The 19,335-nt window shown below is 38.0% G+C and overlaps 2 protein-coding genes across 2 annotated transcripts; both read right to left on the bottom strand.

Moving 5' to 3' along the window:
• Window positions 1-495, bottom strand: LOC138906120 (uncharacterized). The gene has a single exon (XM_070194641.1). The coding sequence runs from the start codon at window positions 493-495 to the stop codon at window positions 1-3; it is 495 nt and encodes a 164-aa protein (XP_070050742.1).
• Window positions 496-9,806: 9,311 nt separating this feature from the next.
• Window positions 9,807-10,884, bottom strand: LOC138906119 (uncharacterized). The gene is made up of 3 exons (XM_070194640.1): window positions 10,466-10,884; window positions 10,302-10,414; window positions 9,807-9,880 (listed from the first exon to the last, which is right to left on the bottom strand). The coding sequence occupies exons 1-3, from the start codon at window positions 10,882-10,884 to the stop codon at window positions 9,807-9,809; spliced, it is 606 nt and encodes a 201-aa protein (XP_070050741.1).
• Window positions 10,885-19,335: the final 8,451 nt, after the last annotated feature.

Here is a 19,335-nt window from a genome sequence, read left to right as displayed (position 1 = left end):
TCAAAGCTGGCCATTTTTCTTCCTTATAGGGACAATGCTTGAAACACATGTTGGGTATTTAACTTCATGAATAAAGCGAGCTTCGATGAGTTTGTTAACTTCGGTTTCAATCAAGGGAGCCAAGTCCGGCCTAAAGCGCCCTTGAGTTTGCTTAATAAGGCAAGCACCATTCTTGATTGCAAGGTGATGGACTGCTACTTTCGGGTCCAAGCGAAACATCTCTTTGTAACTCCAAGAAAAGACATCCCTAAACTCTTTGAGTAACTCAATATAAGTGCTTTCTTCATCAACTTCTAGTAAAGCACTTATGTAGGTGGGTCTTGGTTCTTCATCGGTGCCAAGGTTAACTTCTTTTAAGGCATCAACTATTGTCTTCACCCCTTCTTCAAGTTCAGGTGGAGCATCTTTCACATCTTTATCTTCTTGAGGATCCCCATCGTTGAAGGATATGTGATAACACGGTGAAACATCCTCCAATTTCTCATCATCCTCCATTAGAGACGAAATACCATTCTCGCCTTATGCGGTAACATGATACGAAGAACCCACACTTTTTTCGTCTTCATCACGTTCCTTAGTATAGACTATAATATATGGCTTTACCTTAAATACTTATTTACATGAAACCACAATTTTTGTTTGTCGCCTCATTCTAGAAGGAACCAAACTTTGAACATCCTTAGAGATCTTCTAGATTCTAGGTGAAACGGGTGTTCTTATACTTTGATAATTTCTCTCGAACTTATTCCCCTTCTTTAATGGACCCAATCTCTCAAACACGGAAGTCCTAACAGTTGATTTTCCAAGTCGATCAAAGATAGAAGGCTTGTTAGAAGTGGCAAATTCATCTTCTACAGTGATATAATTGATGCTCGCACTTCTTATGGAGATGCGCACTGATGACAGTTACTTGTATTCCAAACCTTCACGTGATTGCCTCGTAGCAGCTTCTGATGGGAGCTTCCTTAACTTTGACGGCTCTTTGGGATTGTATCGAGCTTTTGCAAATAGCCTATAAGCATTAGGTCAAAACTTTCATCTGTTCACTTTGTAGGGAGTGCCACATTCTGCAAAGGATTTTGGGACACAAACCCTGCAAGTGGCTTTGAGGATAACTTTACTGCCTTAATTCGTTTTACTGGAAGAGTTCACTCCTTTAGCATTTTATTTTAGAGATTAGATGATTCACCTTCATCTTTCTTCCTTTTAGGGACATATTAGAGCGTGGGAGTTACTTTCTTGCCATAAGATGCAATATCCCCTCTATAGGATTTATTCGAGTTAGGTTATACCTCCTCAGTAACAGCTTTGGCTTTACTAGCAGTCACCTCAGCTCTTTTAGTTGTGGGCTCGTCATTCTTGATTTTCATGACATCATCAGCTTTTAGCTCATTCACAATGCGGTTCTTCAAGTAGAACTTTGCATTGGCGAAGTGTGACTCAGCCTCGGTGAATGGCCTGTCACCAACAACTATCTTCTTCTCGACTTCACCCTTGTAGTATTTCAAACATTGATGGTAGGTAGATGGAACCACTTTATTCTCATGTATCCAAGGCCTTCCAAGCAAGACGTTGTATGAAGTCTTTGCATCGATCACATGCAGCCATACACTTGATTGCATATCTTTAATGGTGATTCCCAACCTGATCGCACCTATGGCTCTTTGCCCCCCTTGGTTGAATCCTTGGATCATCACACGACTTTCCGAGAGTTCGTTCAAAGGAATACCAAGTTCTTTCACAATGCGAATTGGCAAGATATTTGTGTCACGCATTGCAGCGGGGTTATGTTAGGATATGATTCTTTGTGTTAGATTCATGTGTCTTGGTCCAACTATGTGTGATGGGTTCATAGTATGGCATTGTGGTGGTACTTATTGACCTTGCGGGACAGTTCCCTCATTTGAGTCATTTTTCATGTTTGAGTACACTTGAATTGTTGCTTATTGGTACACAAATTGCAAGGTTTGTGGCTTTAGGTTGTATTGGTGTGGCATGTCAATAGAATAGTTTTGTTTGATGAGATAAGGTCATTGGACCTAGAATGGATACTATCAGATTTGATTTACGGTATGCTTGGAAGAATAATATTGAAAGTCGGCTTAAGATTTGGCTTTGGTTCTTGTCGGACGAGAGAGAGCTCCATGACTTGTTGATCTGATGAGTGGTTATGAGTTTCTGCGTGTTTCTTTCATCATCGGCAATGTACAAAAGTTTTAGAACGAGATTTTATTTGATATGAGGTTTGTTCCTGGTACCGACTTTGTTTTGAGCAGTTACTGTGATAAAAAATTATTGCTACGAGTATGCGAGTTATGTGGTATATCATGTGATTTTATCTTGGGTTATGGTTATGGCTTGATACAGCTTGATCAGACTTATACAGTGTGTAGATGCAAGATTCGGGTCTTGTAAGGAATTCCGGATGTTGGAAATTGGGTTTCAAGGTTTATGGGCTAAGGTTGAAGGAAGAATCTTCGGTTATGTTGAGTTGAAGGACTTGTATGGATTGGGGTGACGTGGGACCACCCTTGAGTATGTACATGGTAAGATTACACATCGAATTGATGGCCTTGGAGTGACTCTTGGCACGTTCGAGGACGAACATATGTTTAAGTGGGGGAGAATGTAATGACATGACCTCTCGTTTTGAGCATTTGCATTCCGTTCAGCTATTTGAAGTCTTGAGTAGCTTCGTATGATGTATTATGACTTGTGTGAATCATAGATTTTGATTTTCAGGTGATTCGGAATTGATTTGGAGAATGATTCTCAACTAGGAAGCTTTAAGTGGGAAGAGTTGACCAAGTTTGACTTTTTTTAGTATTTGACCTCGATCGGAGTTTTGATGGTTCCGTTAGGTCCTGATGGAGATTTTGAATTTGGGCGTATGTCCGAATTTGCATTTGGATATTTTTAGAAGCTTTCGGCACTAATTGGAGAAAGCTGGAAATTTGAAGGTTTGAAATGTTCATAAGTTTGACCGAGAATTGACTTTGATGATATCGGGTTCGAATTGTTGTTCCGGGAGTTGGAATAGGTTCGTTATGTCATTTGGAACTTATATGCAAAATTTGGGTTCATTCTGGATTGGTTAGGCTTGAATCGAATGATTGGTTAGAAGGTTGACGTTGATGAACTTAAGAGATTGATCTTGATCGATGATTCGTGGTTTTGATGTTGTTATGTGTGATTTGAGGCCTCGAATAGATCTGTGTTATGTTTTGGAACTTGTTGGTATGTTCAGACGGGGTCCCGAGGGGCTCGGGTGAGTTTCGGGGTGGTTTTGGACCATTTTTAGGCCATTTTTAGTCGCTAGTTTTTTGCCACAGGGGTATGCATCGCGATCACGGACTTTGGGCCGCGTTCGCAAAGAACAAATATGTTGTTTAGGCGTTGTGAATCGCGATCGTGGAAGCCTTTTCGCAATCGCATAGAGGAAATTCTATTGTCAGTGACCCGAGTTTGGAAGCTTATATCTTGCAATTTATAAGAAATTTGGAGATAATCTAAAAATAAAAGTTGTAGCTCTTTGTGTCTAGTTTTCAGAAAAGTAAACTATTTGTCATTTGGAGTAATGTGCTAAATGTTATGGCTAATATACTACAGGCTGCCTGAGAAGAGTTTGGGAAGGGTTAATGGAAGTTTGTTCATCGTTATCGCATAGGGTAAACATTTTCCTGGAAAATTTTATAATCGTGATCATGATGTTTGTGACCATGATCGTAAAGGGTACCGCTGGAACAGTGTATAAAGTACTCTATTTCGAAGGTTTCAGACATTTTTGCATATTTTGAGCTATGGAGCTCGGATCTGAGGTGATTTGTTTAGGTGATTTTCACCACATGGATTGGGGTAAGTATTTTCTACTCGGTTTTGATTATATTTCATGAATCCATCTTCGAGTTTGGCATTTGATTGATGATTTTGAAAGAGAAATTGGGGTTTTTGTCTAAACTTTCATAAAGTAAATTTTTGAGTTCTGAACATCGATTCGGAGTCGGATTTGAGTGAAACTATTATGATTGGACTCGTAATTGAATGAGTTGTCTCATTTTGTGAGTTTTGTCAGGTTCCGAGGTGCAAACCCAGGTTTGAATTTTTGGTTGACTTTGAGCTTTTGATTAAAGATTCCACTTTTATCGATTGAGTTTGTTTCCTTTTGCATTATTTGATGTTGTTGAGTTGCTTTTGGCTGGTTTTGAACCGTTCGGAGGTCGGTACGCACGTGACGGCATTCCTATAGTATGGGTTGGCTTGCTCGGTATTGGATTTGGCTTGTTCGAGGTAAGTAACATATCTAAACTTGGATTTTAGGGTATTTAACCCTAGTAACTGTGTTATAAAAGATGTATTGTGGTGGCACACACGCTAGGTGACGAGCGTGTGGGCGTGCACCGAGAAAATCATGATTCTAGTTGATTATTAGATTATGACTGGACTTGTTTTGTTGTTATATCCTATTACCTCCATGTTCTCCCTATTTGTTTGATTATATGAGTTGTGAATCATGTTTAGGCTATATGCTTATTTTGTTTGGACCCACTGAGGTTATCTCTGCTGTTGAGTTATTTGCTTAAATTGTAATTACATGCTCAGTCATATTCATTTATTTGCATATCATATCTCAGTCTCTGTTATCATTTGTTGTCACATCATGTTATCATTGTCTGGGCTGATTGGCATGAGATTTGTGAGCCTGAGAGACTGTAGAGATTGATGACTGAGTTGGGGCTTGAGCGCCAGATTATGAGTGATATTTATGGGATCGAGCTGCACGCTGCAACAGGTTTTATTAATTCATGATAGGATCGGGGCTGCACGCCGCAGTAGGTTTTATTAATTCATTATAGGATCGAGTTGCATATCGCAACATATTTTATTGATTCATGGCGGGATCGAGCTACATGCCGCAGCAGGCCATGTTGGCTTATATTAGCGCTTGGACAGGATCCGCCCCTCTGGAGTCTGACATACCAGCAGTGAGCGCAGGTACTGAGTGCCGAGTGATTGAGTGTACCGAGTGATTGAGTGTGAGACAGTGAGATTGAGTACTCTGAGAGTGTGAGTACATTAGGTCATCATTGTGATGCATTACATTTGACATGCATACTTGGCATGTAGGCACAGAGATATATTTCTTCATGGTGAATGATATTGCGACATTTATGGCTTCATATGCACATTGACATGTAGGCATAGATGTGTACTTTCCCCATGCTATCTGATAATGAACATCTTATCTGTTGTTGAAAGTTGTTTTTGGGAAAAATCAAAGTTTTCTGATATACTCATATTTTGGTGATTTCGGTGAAAGATTTAGGTTTTACTGTTATACCTGAAAAGCATGCATATTTTTCATAACTGTGAACGAGCTCATATCTTTGAGTATTTACTTGTACTGCTTTTATTATATTGTTACGAGTTATTCTTGGCTATTGGTTTTGGACTCTGACCGTTGTCCAAGCTCGTCACTTCTTTCAACCTAAGGTTATGTTTGTTACTTTTTGAGTACATGGGTCGGTTGTACTCATACTATACTTCTGCACCTTGCATGCAAATTTTGGAGATGGTGTTGCTGTGTATGGAGGGAGCTGGCATTGAAGATGTACTTGCATTCCGGTTATAACTGCCTCTTGTTCTTGGTAGCTTTAGATTTATAAATCTGTTTATGTATATTTTGAACAGATGATGTATTTATTTCATACCAATATTGTAAACTCTAAATCTTAGAAGTTCATGATTTGTACTACCAGTCCTTGGGTTATTGTATAGAAGTTCATTTATTTCGTCATTTATTTTCCCCCTCAAATCTCATTTGCATTGTATTGTTGTTAATTGGTTTACCTAGCGAGTTGCGTTAGGTACCATCACGACTAGTTGGATTTTGAGTCGTGACAATCTTGGACATTCTTTTTTTTATATGCCCACAAAGTTCAAGAGAGTATTAAATCTGAAGCGATCAAAATTTATCCGCCCGAAATTTTTACTTATATTGGCAAGATATTACTTTATACAAGACGATGACATTACTTTGAACAAAGTCAAGACTTTACACCGTCTCAGTAGAAGACTTTTTTTAGGCGAAGATGATTACACCATCTAAGCTAAGAATTTATTTTATATTAGGCGAAGACCATTACACCGTCTAAGCCAAAGATCTTTTTTTTTTGAAGATTTGTCTTTACTTTATCTGAGGCGAAGATCATTACACTGTATGAGCCAAAGATTTTACTTTATTTGAGGTGAAGATCATTACATTGTCTGAGCCAAAAATTTACTTTGTCTGAGTTGAAGACCATTACACCGTCTAAGCCAAAGATCTTACATTTACTTACAAATTTGACTTTACTTTATCTGAAGCGAAGACCATTACACCGTCTGAGCCAAAGATTTCACTTTATCTGAGACAAAGACCATTACACCGTATGAGCAAAAGATTTTATTTTATCTGAAGTGAAGACCATTACACCGTCTAAGCTAAAGACTTTATTTTGTTTGAAGCAAAGATCATTACACCATCTAAGCCGAAGACTTTATTTTGTTTGAAGATTTAACTTTATTTTATCTGAGGCATAGACCATTATACCTTCTAAGCCAAAGATTTTACTTTATCTTAGGCAAAGATCATTACACCGTCTAAGCCAAAGATTTTTCTTTTTTCGTGCTTGGTAGGATTAGTCTTGAGATAGGACATATTATATTATGGAATTAAGACCATGAATATTTCCTTTCTAAGTTAAGTGTTAATGGAGACTTTTCTCTCTTTTTGCAGTCTAAACATGGTTTACTTCAAAGAATCAAGACTTTCTTCCTCCAATTCACCATACCTTGTTATTTTAGACCATAAGGGGAGCAAGGTGGAGACAAGATTATTAGTTGATAGGTCACTAATCGATGAATATGCTGCAGCTTCGTGGCTACCTTTAAGGGATCCACCTTATTTGGCAGACTGGATACTTGAATACAACAGTCGTCCCCCAAAGATATGGATGCTTTGCACTCCTAATCATCATGCTTGGAATGTCGCAAGTATCTTACCATGCTTGGGGCATCGAATTATCAACAAGAAAACTTATTGGGGTGATGATTTACCGTTCGACGATAAATGTCATTATGTTCCTGGCTACTAGGAATGGGCAGAAGATGTCTTAAGTAGGTGTTGTCTAACCCTGGAGGGCACAAGAATTTATGATGTTGTATATGCTTCACTCTTCACATATGACCGTAATACAAATATCACGCAGGTTTTCTGTGAGGCGTGGTACCCTATTACAAATACATTGCTTCCCTCTGCTAGAGAACTATCCATATCACTTTGGGATTTATGCAAGATCAGCGGTGACAAAAAAGATGAGACATACTTAGATGCTTTCCTCTCTTTTTGGTTATGTATTTTTATGCTCCCTTTAAATGAAGGCGACTTCATTCATCTTGGGACCTTTAAGACCGCGTGTCATCTGGCTTGTGGACAAAGATTTAGCCTCACAGTCCTGGTCTTAGCTAGCATATATAAGGGTTTAAATGTGATTTCAAAGTGCTCATTTCTTGATCCTGCCCAAGCTTACTTTCTAGCCCATTATGTGTATGGTTGGTTAGCCCGTTACTTTAAGACTCATTTCTCTTACGCAAAGGGGACGGTTGTTCCTCTTATGGACACATGTTCTGGTGAAGGTGCTAGATATTTTGGGAAAAAGGAAGCAAGGAAGCATATCCATAATGGAGAAAATATCATTTAGACTTCGACGATGCCCCACAGATCTGATCCGTATATGACTATGGTAAGGCAGACGAGTTCGAGTTAAATTTATTTATGAGTATTCACTCGAATTATCTTCCTTTGAGGGATGAAGTCAACTTTATTATTGAACCTTATAACCATCATCGATTTAGCCGCCAATTTGTTTTTTATCAAGATACCCCTGGTTGATTAGAGCGAGATTTTCGTGAGGCCTCATTAGAAGAAGGGTTAAGACTTGTACGAATTTGTGTGTCGACTAGATCTAAGTCAAGGGAAGTATTTCCTCCTTTTGGGTCCCACATAAAGAAATTTGCATCGTCTAACTATAGATCTTGGTGGGCAAGGGTGCATGGAAGTTTTCTTGAAGACCACTTATAATTTTTGATGAATACTGTTGACCCAATTACAAATACTCTTCAAGAGCGCAACAAGGATGTCATAATGATTGATAAGCTTCTCGCTTTAAAGTCTAAGGTAGTTGAGACATGCATATGCAATGGACCTCAGCTACACAAAGAAATTCAAAGAGAAAAGATCCACACTTCAGTTGACAAAAGTCTCATTCCATTGGTTGTAGTTGTTGATGCCTCTAACAAGAGACTATCCCAAGAGGAGAGTGATGTCAGCAAAGGAGTTCACTGTTGGAAAAAGAAAAGGCCTAACCCATATGGAGTCGTAGAGGTCCAAAAAGTTGATATCCCTTCAAGAACACTAACAGCTTGTAACGAGAAGGTAAAAGAAAACGTAAACTTTTTATTTTTGAACCCTGGCCAAATGACTTTGCTAAAATTTTCTTACATTTTTTTGCAGCCAAATAACATTGGAGCATTGCAACGAGGAAGGACACAAGATAGTGGTGAATCTATAGCAAGGCCAGACCCATAGAAATCATCTTCCACAACTAAAAGCAGATCAAGAGGCAACTTCTATTTCTCGTGATGGAATTAGGGAAAAGTTGGCTCTGATTCGTGTGAACAACCAACAGTTGCAACTTCCATTTTTATGGAAAAAAGGTTGTCTTGGATATTCGAAAGGAGTTTATATTGATGTTTTGGACTTCGATCTAGTGTAAGCTAAAAGGTAGTGATGCAGACAAGGTCTCTGAGCTTGAAAAGAATACTAAAATGATCCTTGAGGCAATGGATGGGGATGATGTGGATATTTCCCCTTTGAGAAACTTATTGTAGTCCCTTTTTGAGCTTGCTACTTCATATGATAAGACACGATCTGCTTTATCTGAGAAGATTGAGGAGACTACAATATTAGAAGTTGAGGTACACCTTACTAATGCCATGATTGAAGAAAAAGAAGAGAAGGCTAGAGAAGTGTCATATATCCGCCAGTCCTTAGTTACAGTGAAAGAGAAGATAGAGAATAAAAAAGAGAAGAATTTAGAAGTCCTTCTAGAAGTTGTTGAGAAAGAAGTTGAAAAAAAACAAGTTAGGAGCCTCAACTACTAGAAAGGAATATGACTCATGTTGCAATGTTGCCTTGTTGACTGCTGATGACTTGGCCGATTTGGAGAAGAAGAAGAAGAAATACTTGAAAGTTATGCTCAAGGATTTAGCCAACTACAAGTTGTGTTTAGACTAGTCTATAAACACTGTTATATTTGTTTTTCCCTTTCTTCTTGCATTTGATTGATTGGTAGATGTTCTCATCAACAATAAAACTTCTTTCGTTTCACTTTATATTGCGCATTCTCACTGATGTTCCCTTTTGTTCTTGCTTTCCTTTTCATTTATGTGCTTCAACGATAGGGACTTTGTAGTTTATCCACATATCCTAAAGAAAAACCTTACTTTTCTTTTTATTAAGGTGACTGAATTTAAAATAAAACTTTAATATGCCTATGTACCTCGATGAAGAGGATCAAGTAATTACATAGTTCATATCAAGTGAGCTCTTTTTTTAATACTTTATAGATTTGAAGACTTGGCGGACTTGAAGACTGCAACTTTAAGACCTAGTGGGCTTGAATACTTCAAATTGATGATGTAACAGACTTTGACAAAATCAACTTGACTTAGTATTGGAGACTTCAAATTGAAGATTTAGCCTCTTACTAAAAGACTACAATCATTCCATCAGAGACCTCAATTTGGCATGAAGGGCTTGCCCCCATTGAGCCATCAATATCTGATAAGACACATAGTTCAACAAAAGAATACATGCACACATTATTTTCAAGTGTCAATCAAGTGAATTATATTCCATCATACTTTATTCAAATAATGCCTTCTGTATTGAATTTTATTTTAACTCATATGACTGAACTTAGAATAAAACTCTAAGCAACATACGTACATCGGTGAAGAGGATCAAGTCATACTGTAGTTAGAAATGGATGAGTTTTTTTTAAAGTCCTAACTTTTGCCTAGGCCTCCTTTTTCGAGGTTTTCAACATGGCAGGCTTTTTTGGTTTGGACCGTGCATAGTTTATACTCTTGCAAGCCAGGAGTAACATGTAGTTTATGCTCGTGCATTAAGGAACGTATTTATTTTCTTCAAGGATAGTATCTCTCCATGAATTTCCCATTGATGGGGCCAATCCGCAAACCTTCTGAGTCAACTATCTTGTAAGTGCCACTTGAGTATACCTCTTGTACAATATATGGCTGATCCCACTTAGCAGAGAAGTTGCCTCCAGATCGATGAGATATAATAATAGGCCTTTTAACCCCAAGAACTTGGTCACCCACTTAGAAAGATCTAAGGCACAACCTTTTGTTAAAAGATCGAGATAAGCGGGCTTGATAATATTCAAGGCTTTGTTGAGCTTCTAGCCTCTTTTCATCAAGAGCTTCCAATTCTTCAAGGCGTAAGCGAGCATTTTCTTCATTAGTGAGTTCTTCTTGAATGGCAAGCCATAACAATGGTATTTGACGCTCAAGTGGAAGGACTGTTTTAACTCCATAAACAAGTGAATAAGGAGTCGCATGCATTAGTGTGCTATATGTGGTCCTATATGCCAAAAGAGCTTCTTCCATTCTCTTTTGCCAATCTCTCTTAGACTTAGAGACAACATTCTTTAACAAGCTGCAAAGCGTCGTGTTAAATACTTCATCAAGTCCATTGGCAGTGACATAATACATGGAGGAATTGCGTTGCTTGAAGCCAAAAAGAGCACATATTTTATTCATCAACTTATTATCAAATACCTTACCATTGTACGTCAATATATATCGAGGAATGCCAAAATGATAGATAATATTGACTAGGATGAAGTTAGCCACATTTTCCTTCTTTACTTCTTTAAGAGAAACAACTTCAGCTCACTTTGAGAAGTAATTAGTTGCAGCCAAAATGTACAAATGTCCCCCAGAAGACTTTGGCAATGGACCAACAACATCCAAACCCCAAGCATCGGATGACCAAGAGTCAACAGTTGGGTGCGATACTTCAGGTGGTTGATGTATGAAGTTAGCATGGAATTGGCAAGATTTACACCTTCGAGCATAATCTAAACAATCTTTTACCATGGTTGGCCAATAATACCCCATTCTTTTTATGTGAAAATGAAGTTTTGGCCTAGATTGATGTGTTCCACATACTCCAGAATGTGTTTCTTGCAGGACTTGAAGGGATTCACCAGTCCCTAAACAATGTAAGAGCACTCCATCAAATGATCATCTGTAGAGTGTATATTTGTAATAAAGAAAATGATGGGCTCTACTTCGAATTTCTGTCTTCCTTCGGGGATTTTCTGGAAATATCCTATAACAAAGATAATCAATTAATGGTTGTCGCCAATCTTCAATTTCAACCCCAAGAACAGTAGTGAGATGCTCAACTTTGCTTTCTTCTTCTTCTTCGTAGTCATTTGGTGGAGGAACTACCATCTTTGGCAAATAACAATTTGTGTTGGATGAGGCAAAGATAATGTAAAAGCTAAGGCTGCTAATGTATCAACTCTCTTATTTTCTTTTCTCGGCACGTGTTGAATAGTTACCTCTCTATCTCGATGTCATGATGGCACCTAGTTTCTAAAACTAGGTAAGCCTAACATACATTTAGAATTTAACAGAATTTACAACTAAGATGGCAAATTAAACTAATAACCGTCATAATGAAGTCAAAATGGTACAACAGTTACAATATCCTCAAACCGGTGGAACTGAGTCATAAGCTCTATTGAAATATACTGAGAATCTCTAATACAACATTGTTTGATAAGAAGATAAACAGTAGTAAAATCAATAACAGAAGGTGACTCCGAGGCCTACGAGCGTCAAGCAAGTATTCCTTGAAGTCTCCGAAATATCTGGATCAAATCACTGGCATCCGGTACGAGCAGAAGTACATGGATCTGCACAAAAATATGCAGAAGCATAGCATGAATATACCACAACGGTATCCAATAAGTATCAAGTCTAAACCTCGGTAGAGTAGTGACGAAGCCAGATCATGACACCTACTAGACATAGAAACCTGAACAAAATATTAACATAATCTAATAACGGAAAGCAAAGAAATAAATGATAATAGAACAATACAATGATATAAGGCTAACAACAAAAATTAAGGCAATAAAGGTCAATAAATAGTAAACATATTATAGGAACAACAAGTGATCAAGTATCCTGAAAATACAAGTAAAACAATGAAGGAAAGATGATAACCATTCAAATCAACAAGCCTTTTGAGCATAGAATGTACAACAAGAATCACAACCGAGGTACCACACCTCATATTCTCATTTCACAAGTCACAATCACAATCTTCCTTATATCACCGCGTGTGCCTTTCATTTATTTATAAAAAATATTTTTTTTCCAAAATAGCTACACGTATTTTAGCCTCCTTATCTCACCGTGTGACTTCAAGCAATTCCCTTACTAAAAACACACGTATAAATCTCACCTTATCTCACCGCATGCATTTTAATTTCTACCCTTACACCACCGCATGCGTATCGATATCACAATACAATAATCAACACACACCACATGTGCCCATATGAAACAATATTTTCCAAATCAACAATACTAATGTTACCACAATATATAGCCAACGGCTCAACCACAATGTGTAAAATAATCTCAATAACAACAAATGAAAGAGAAATAACTCAACAACGAAAGGTATTCCAATAACCAACAATTTCAACCACAACCGTGTTAATAGCTTTCAACAACTACTACTTCAATACTCGACAATGAAAGTATTTCCATGAAACAACATCTTCCAATTCTAATGCATAACATAAGCTTAACAATAAAAGAGATAGCATGAGATGGCAACTACGACTAAATGCATAAGAATAACTCAACAATGGAAAGATTAGCATGTAACAACAACTACTAATAAATGCATATAAGAAAAACCTTGACAATGGGAACTAGAACATGTAATAACAACTTCAATTAAAGCATGTAAAAATAAACCTGACAACGAAAGATAAAACAATGAATAATGACTTCAATGAAATGCTTATAAGTAACCCAAGAGTCTAAACTGGTCAATTTTCACATCTAAGCCCATGTACACACTTTTTACCTTATGTACACGTCTTCCACATAGTCCAAATAGTACAATCAATCCAAATCCTAAGGGGTAGTTTCTCTCGCACAAAGTTAGGTAAGACACTTACCTCAAACAAGCTAAATCAATCCACTAATAAGCCCTTCCCGCGCAAATCCAACTCCGGACGGCTCGAATCTAGCAAAAATAACATAATACCATCAATAATAGCCATAGGAAACAATTCCAAATGATAAATCTAAAGTCTTGAATCAAATATGCAAAGTCAACTCCGGGCCCGCACCCCAAAACCTGACGAAATTCATAAATTCCTAACACTCATTCAATAACGAGTCCAACCATACTAATTTTATCCAATTCCATCCACAAATCGACCCTCAAATCACCAAATCTCACTCTCCAATACCATAGCCTAAAATTCCCAAATTTCACCTCACATTCACATAAACTAGGTGTAATAATCAATGGATAATCAATATTTTTCATCAAAAGTGATTAAACTTCACTTACCTCTTCAATTGTGGTGAAAAGCACTCCAAATATTGCCCTAGACCGAGCTCCAAAATCCCCAAAATGAGAAGAAAAGACCAAACCCTCGTTTATAATCCTTTCCAGTAAATATGTATTTGCAGTTCAATAGGTCACACATGTGACGCTGCACCTGCGGACAAACCATCACATGTGCGAAAATTCATTAAACCCCCGACCATATGCACTTGTGTTCCATAATCCACACCTGCAGGACCGTTTATGCGATCATTCCCTCGCTTCTGCGCATTCGTATTTGCGGATCCCTTCCGTATCTGCGACTCAAGCCCATTCAGTCAAACTCTACTTCTGCAGAACTCCTTACGTATCTGCGTTTGCACACATGTGCCCATTTGTCTACACCTGCGGACCTCCCCATGCAAGCCTTCCCTTCGCTTATGCGATCTTGCAGTCGCACCTGCGGTCAAGCCTACCGCAGATGCGAAAACACCAGCAATCAAATTTTCTTCAGCAATCCTTCCAAGAAAAAATGAATCTGAATCACACCCGAGGCCCCCGAGACCCCATCCAAACATACCAACAAGTCCCAAAATACAATACGAACCTACTCGAAGCATCAAATCACATCAAACAACACCAAAACTACAAATCGCACCCCAATTCAAGCCTAATGAAACTAATGAACTTCCAACTCCTAAAACTCATGTCGAACCATACCAACCCAACTCCAAATGATCGCAAATTTTGTACACTCGTCCCAACTGACACAATGGACCTATTCAAACTTTCGTAACAAAAAGCTGAACCCGATATCACCAAAGTCAACTCTCGGTCAAATCTCTCAACCTTCCCAACCTTTAATTTTCCAACTTTCGCCAAAAAGTATCAAATCAACCTATGGACCTCCAAATCAACATCCGGACATATGCCTAAGTTCAAAATCACCATACAAAGCTATCGGAACCATTAAAATTCTATTCCAGAGTCGTCTACATATAAGTCAAACTTCGGTAAACTTTTTCAACTTAAGCCTCCAACCTTGAGACTAAGTATCCCAATTAGCTCTGAAACCTTCCCGAAACCAATCCCAAGTACCTCGGAAAGTCACATAACCACAAATGAACATGGGAGAAGTAATAAATAGGGGAACTTGGTACAATACACAAAATAACCGGCTGGGTCGTTACACTTTGATCACGCCCAACTATGCCTCCTAAGAGGTCTAGCGGTCTTTGCAAATATAATCAGGTTTACAAGTCCGGAGTTGAATCCCACAGGGAAATAACGTACTAATTACAACCAATAACTTTGCACAAATTCAAGTAATCAACCTTTAAAAATATTATATAACGATTTTCTAGTTTACTAACTAAGATTAAAGTAATTAAAAATGCAGTAATTTATAATTAACAAAGCAAATGCTGTAGACAAGATTTGGAAAGGTGTAAGGTTATGATTTCCCCTATTGTCAGAATCTTCCCCGCTATGTTTTCTATGAATTTGCCTAAATATTCTCTACCGTTCGTGAATACTTTGAGTGTCGTAGCTCTCTCTCGAGCAACTACTAAAATTTACTAAACGTATTCTCTCGAACTACGCTAGCTGGCACTAAGTCACCGCTCACGACGATCGCACCAAGGTTTCGTTATCTCTAATCCCTCCTTTAAACCCTCTGTATTGATATCTCAACTAGGTTAGGAGTGGTGTTGTTCAACAACTACCTAAATGTGTACTCTCTCTCGAGCAATATACATACTAAATAGGCACAGTTAATTGAGAGCTCTTCAATTAACAACATTGAAAATATAGTTGAACAAGTAGAGAAAAATTAAAGGCAAATCTATATTAAACGCAGTAGAAAATCATCCTCCAATAGGTTCCATCAAACCTTAGATTAAAGAGTTTATCTACTCATAAATACAACAACAATCAACATAATGTTTAAATACATTAAACTACAAAGTAAAGAGATAAAGGAAGGGAAAACTCGTTTGATTCTTGCTCCACAATGCTTGGTAGCCTTTTTTTTCTCAAAAATCATGTCCAACCCTAGAATAACTCGTTTGGGGAGTATTTATATCAATCCCCCGGCCCAAATCCGGGTTTGGATCTTTTAACCCGTGACTTTTAATTACCGTGCTATAGACCTCGCGAAGCCTAGTCTGTAGCGTGGTCAACTTGGCTATAGACCTCGCGAAGCCTGGTCTATAGCGCGGTCGACCTGGGTATAGACTTCGCGATGCCTTGTCTATAGCGCGGTCAACCTGTATATAGACCTTACGAAGCCTGGTCTATAGCACAGCCAACCTGGCTATAGACCTCTCGAAGCCTAGTCTATAGCGCGGTCAATCTGGCCATAGACCTCGCGAAGCCTGGTCTATAGTACGGTCAACCTGGTTATAGACCTCGCATAGCCTGATTTGTAGCACAGTTTGGGTACTTGATGCTTTTGCGCTCTTTTCTTGCATTTTTATTCTCTTTTTGTGCTACTTTCGTTCGACGATTTCTTTTGATGTTCCTATACATAAAAGAATACAATTTAGCTCAAATGTCGTATAACAACTCACTAAACCAACAAAATATAGGGTGAGTAATGTGCTAAAAGTATAGCATTTTGGCTTAACATCACCACCCCACACTTAAACGTTGCTCGTCCTCGAGTCAACCACCAATTCCTAGAACACTTTTATTCTCTTTTAGCACATTTGAAGCACACCATACCTATGACTATGGTTGATAACAACAATTAAACTTTAGCATATGCCTTCAAACTTCCCTCTACTTTATGTCATACTTCAAATCTTTATTCAATAAAAACACAACATGTTTATAACAATCCTAACCTCACAAACCAACTCAATATCACAATGCATTCATGGCTTGAACACTTAACATCATAGAAAAATCTAATAACGTCACATATCCCTTGCAAAATCATGTGCCCTCACAACAAGAACAAGAGAGTAAGTTGAATCCACACATTCGAATCAAATGCTCAAATATATTTTAAGGACTCTCACATATCAAAGAAATCTCTCACTCTCACACAGAAGTCACATGCATGCACAAAGTACCATAGGCTTGCCCATTATGTAAACCTCTACTAATGTAGGCTTGCTCGATCTAAAATCAATTAGGACTTTTTATGGATGTAATGTGGGCTAAAGGACGGGTAGGATAAATTTAGGAATAATGACTAACCCTCCTAAGCATTTTAACACATCACAAAATTAATTATAGGCGCATTTTCCTTCCACCCAAGTGCAATTTCACAAACAATTTCATCCCCAAAGTATTTAATCTTTCTTTATGCACTACTTTAATTACTACACACTAGCAAGAACAAGATATGCTTATTTTCCTTTGCTATATATTTGTTTTTCAACAATACTCTTTTTTTTCTACCATTCCTGCTAGTGGTGTATTCTTTACGATACAAGTGCACCTTTCTTTCTTTCATTGGTTTCACTCAAAAGTCACCCAAGTTCTATTCTTACCTCTTTTAGTTCTCATTTTATAATTAAAGTGCTTTAAGAGGTAAAAGGAACAAAACAATAATAATTAAGAACAAAGGGGTATATGCTTGTAATATGGTTGCCAAATAAAAATTTATAGGCTCAAAAGGATTGACTAAGGATAATTTTTATTGTGGTAAGCATTAAGCTCAAACAAATTAAAGAAAGCCCAAAATCATTTTTCAAACCGAGCAAAACCTAAAATTTCGCTTCAACTCACATGTTGGGCAAGTTCTAGACTCTAATGCAATGACACAGACTATACAATTTCTCACCACACATGGCACATGACTCACTAAGAACGGTTCCATTCCTATTCTCAAACAATTGCAAGTATTCACAGAGCCACAAAATATTAAGCATCAAGCACAAAGTGACACAAGCCAAGAAAATGAGATATAGGCGTCAATAAACATGTTATTATTCAACAAGGCATCATAACATTTTCAAATCATAGGGAAGGTACTACATATGCTAGAGCCTAAATATGTTACTATCAAACTAGTCAAAGGCGCTTAGCAATTCTCATTTTTTCATTCCTCTATTCCCTAAATCCTATTCTAATCTAAAGACAAAACAAAAACTACTACCCGGTTCAACTACATCCCGTGAAAAAAAACCGTGGCACAAAAAAAAACCACGAGGGATTATTACTATCTAACATAATACAAAGGACACACACATATATATATATATATATATATATATATATATATATATATATATATATATATATATATATATATATATATTGTTAGACTTTAGTCCTTCAAGAAAACTGCCTAAGAGATCCATCGCCGGAAAAAGTCTAGTTTTTTTAAAAGGAATTACGAAGCCAAAAAGTAAAATAAAAAAAATTAAACATACGAACTAATTAGTTTATCTAATATTTACAAATGACAGAGAATACCTCCCACCCCACACTTAGTTCATGCATTGTCCCCAATGCATTTAAATGTTCCAAATATATATATAAAAAAGGCACGGGGGTATGAAAAACTCTCTGATCAGTCATCATCCTCGCCCTCATCTTTGAAGGCCTCATCTGCAGCTGTCCACTCATCATTCGCTGCTCCCTCCTCAGCATCATCATCCTCCTCGGACTGCTCTGGCTCGGCCTCAAAACATACTGGTGTTTTGACATCCTAATCATCTAGGAGTCGTTGGCCATCGCCAAGCCTAACTAGCTATTGTGCATGAGCATTGAGCGGAAAACGCTCATCCAAGATAGCCCTCTCCTCAGTAGTGGCCGGCCTACCCCCAATACTGAGCTGTAAATCCATCATCCTATATAGATGTGCCATAAAGTTGTCATCTCGATCATTGCGCTCAACACCTGTCATTGCGGCCATGGCATTCTCCTCTTTAACCTGGATCCTTGTGATGTCTGTTAGTCTGAGGGGTGGAGGAATGACTATATCAAAATCTTGCTCCTCCTCCACCTCTTATTTTCTCAGATACTGAGTCAATATGTTGGCGAAGGACAATCTATCAATGCGCTTGCTTGTTCTCACCTAATCCATCTGGTAGCGTATTAAGTGGCCCACATTCACCTTCTGGTCAGTCATGAGGAAGTACAACACGCATATCTTTTCACGGCTAATAAGAGTCTCATGTTGATCAATTTTAACCACACCTGAGCTTTCGACTTTATTTTCTTCTTTGGAAATTTCCTATAGTGTTGAGTCCTCTTGTCACGAACCCAAGCAGTCATAGAATTGACACCACAGAGAGTGTGTCTCAATGCTTGATATGTAGTAAGGGTGATGAAGTTGTCCAAGGGTTTCTGTGAAACATCCGGATCTCCCAAAAATTACATATAGTTGTTGCCGAAAAATCGATTACTCTTCCCCTAATAAGCACCAGCTGCTCAGGATCATTTGGATCAAAACTGACATAAAACTCCCGAACGAGGTTTACATTGATATCCATGGTGTTTCTAAACACGTAGCTCAAGCCAAGATCATAAATACCTTTCCAAAATGATTGATACTTAGCTTGTAGGTGGCTCTCGTGAACAACTGACTCAGAATGTATATGTCTCGGCTGACAAAGCTTGTACCAGTCCTTGGTAGAGTGTGGTGTGCTATTCAGACCAAATTCTCG

The sequence above is a fragment of the Nicotiana tomentosiformis genome, chromosome 2 (assembly GCF_000390325.3).
Source record: "Nicotiana tomentosiformis chromosome 2, ASM39032v3, whole genome shotgun sequence".
In the NCBI taxonomy this organism is placed as follows: Eukaryota; Viridiplantae; Streptophyta; class Magnoliopsida; order Solanales; family Solanaceae; genus Nicotiana; species Nicotiana tomentosiformis.
The sequence above is the reverse complement of the archived record's forward strand: the minus strand, read 5'-3'. Positions and strand labels throughout refer to the sequence as shown.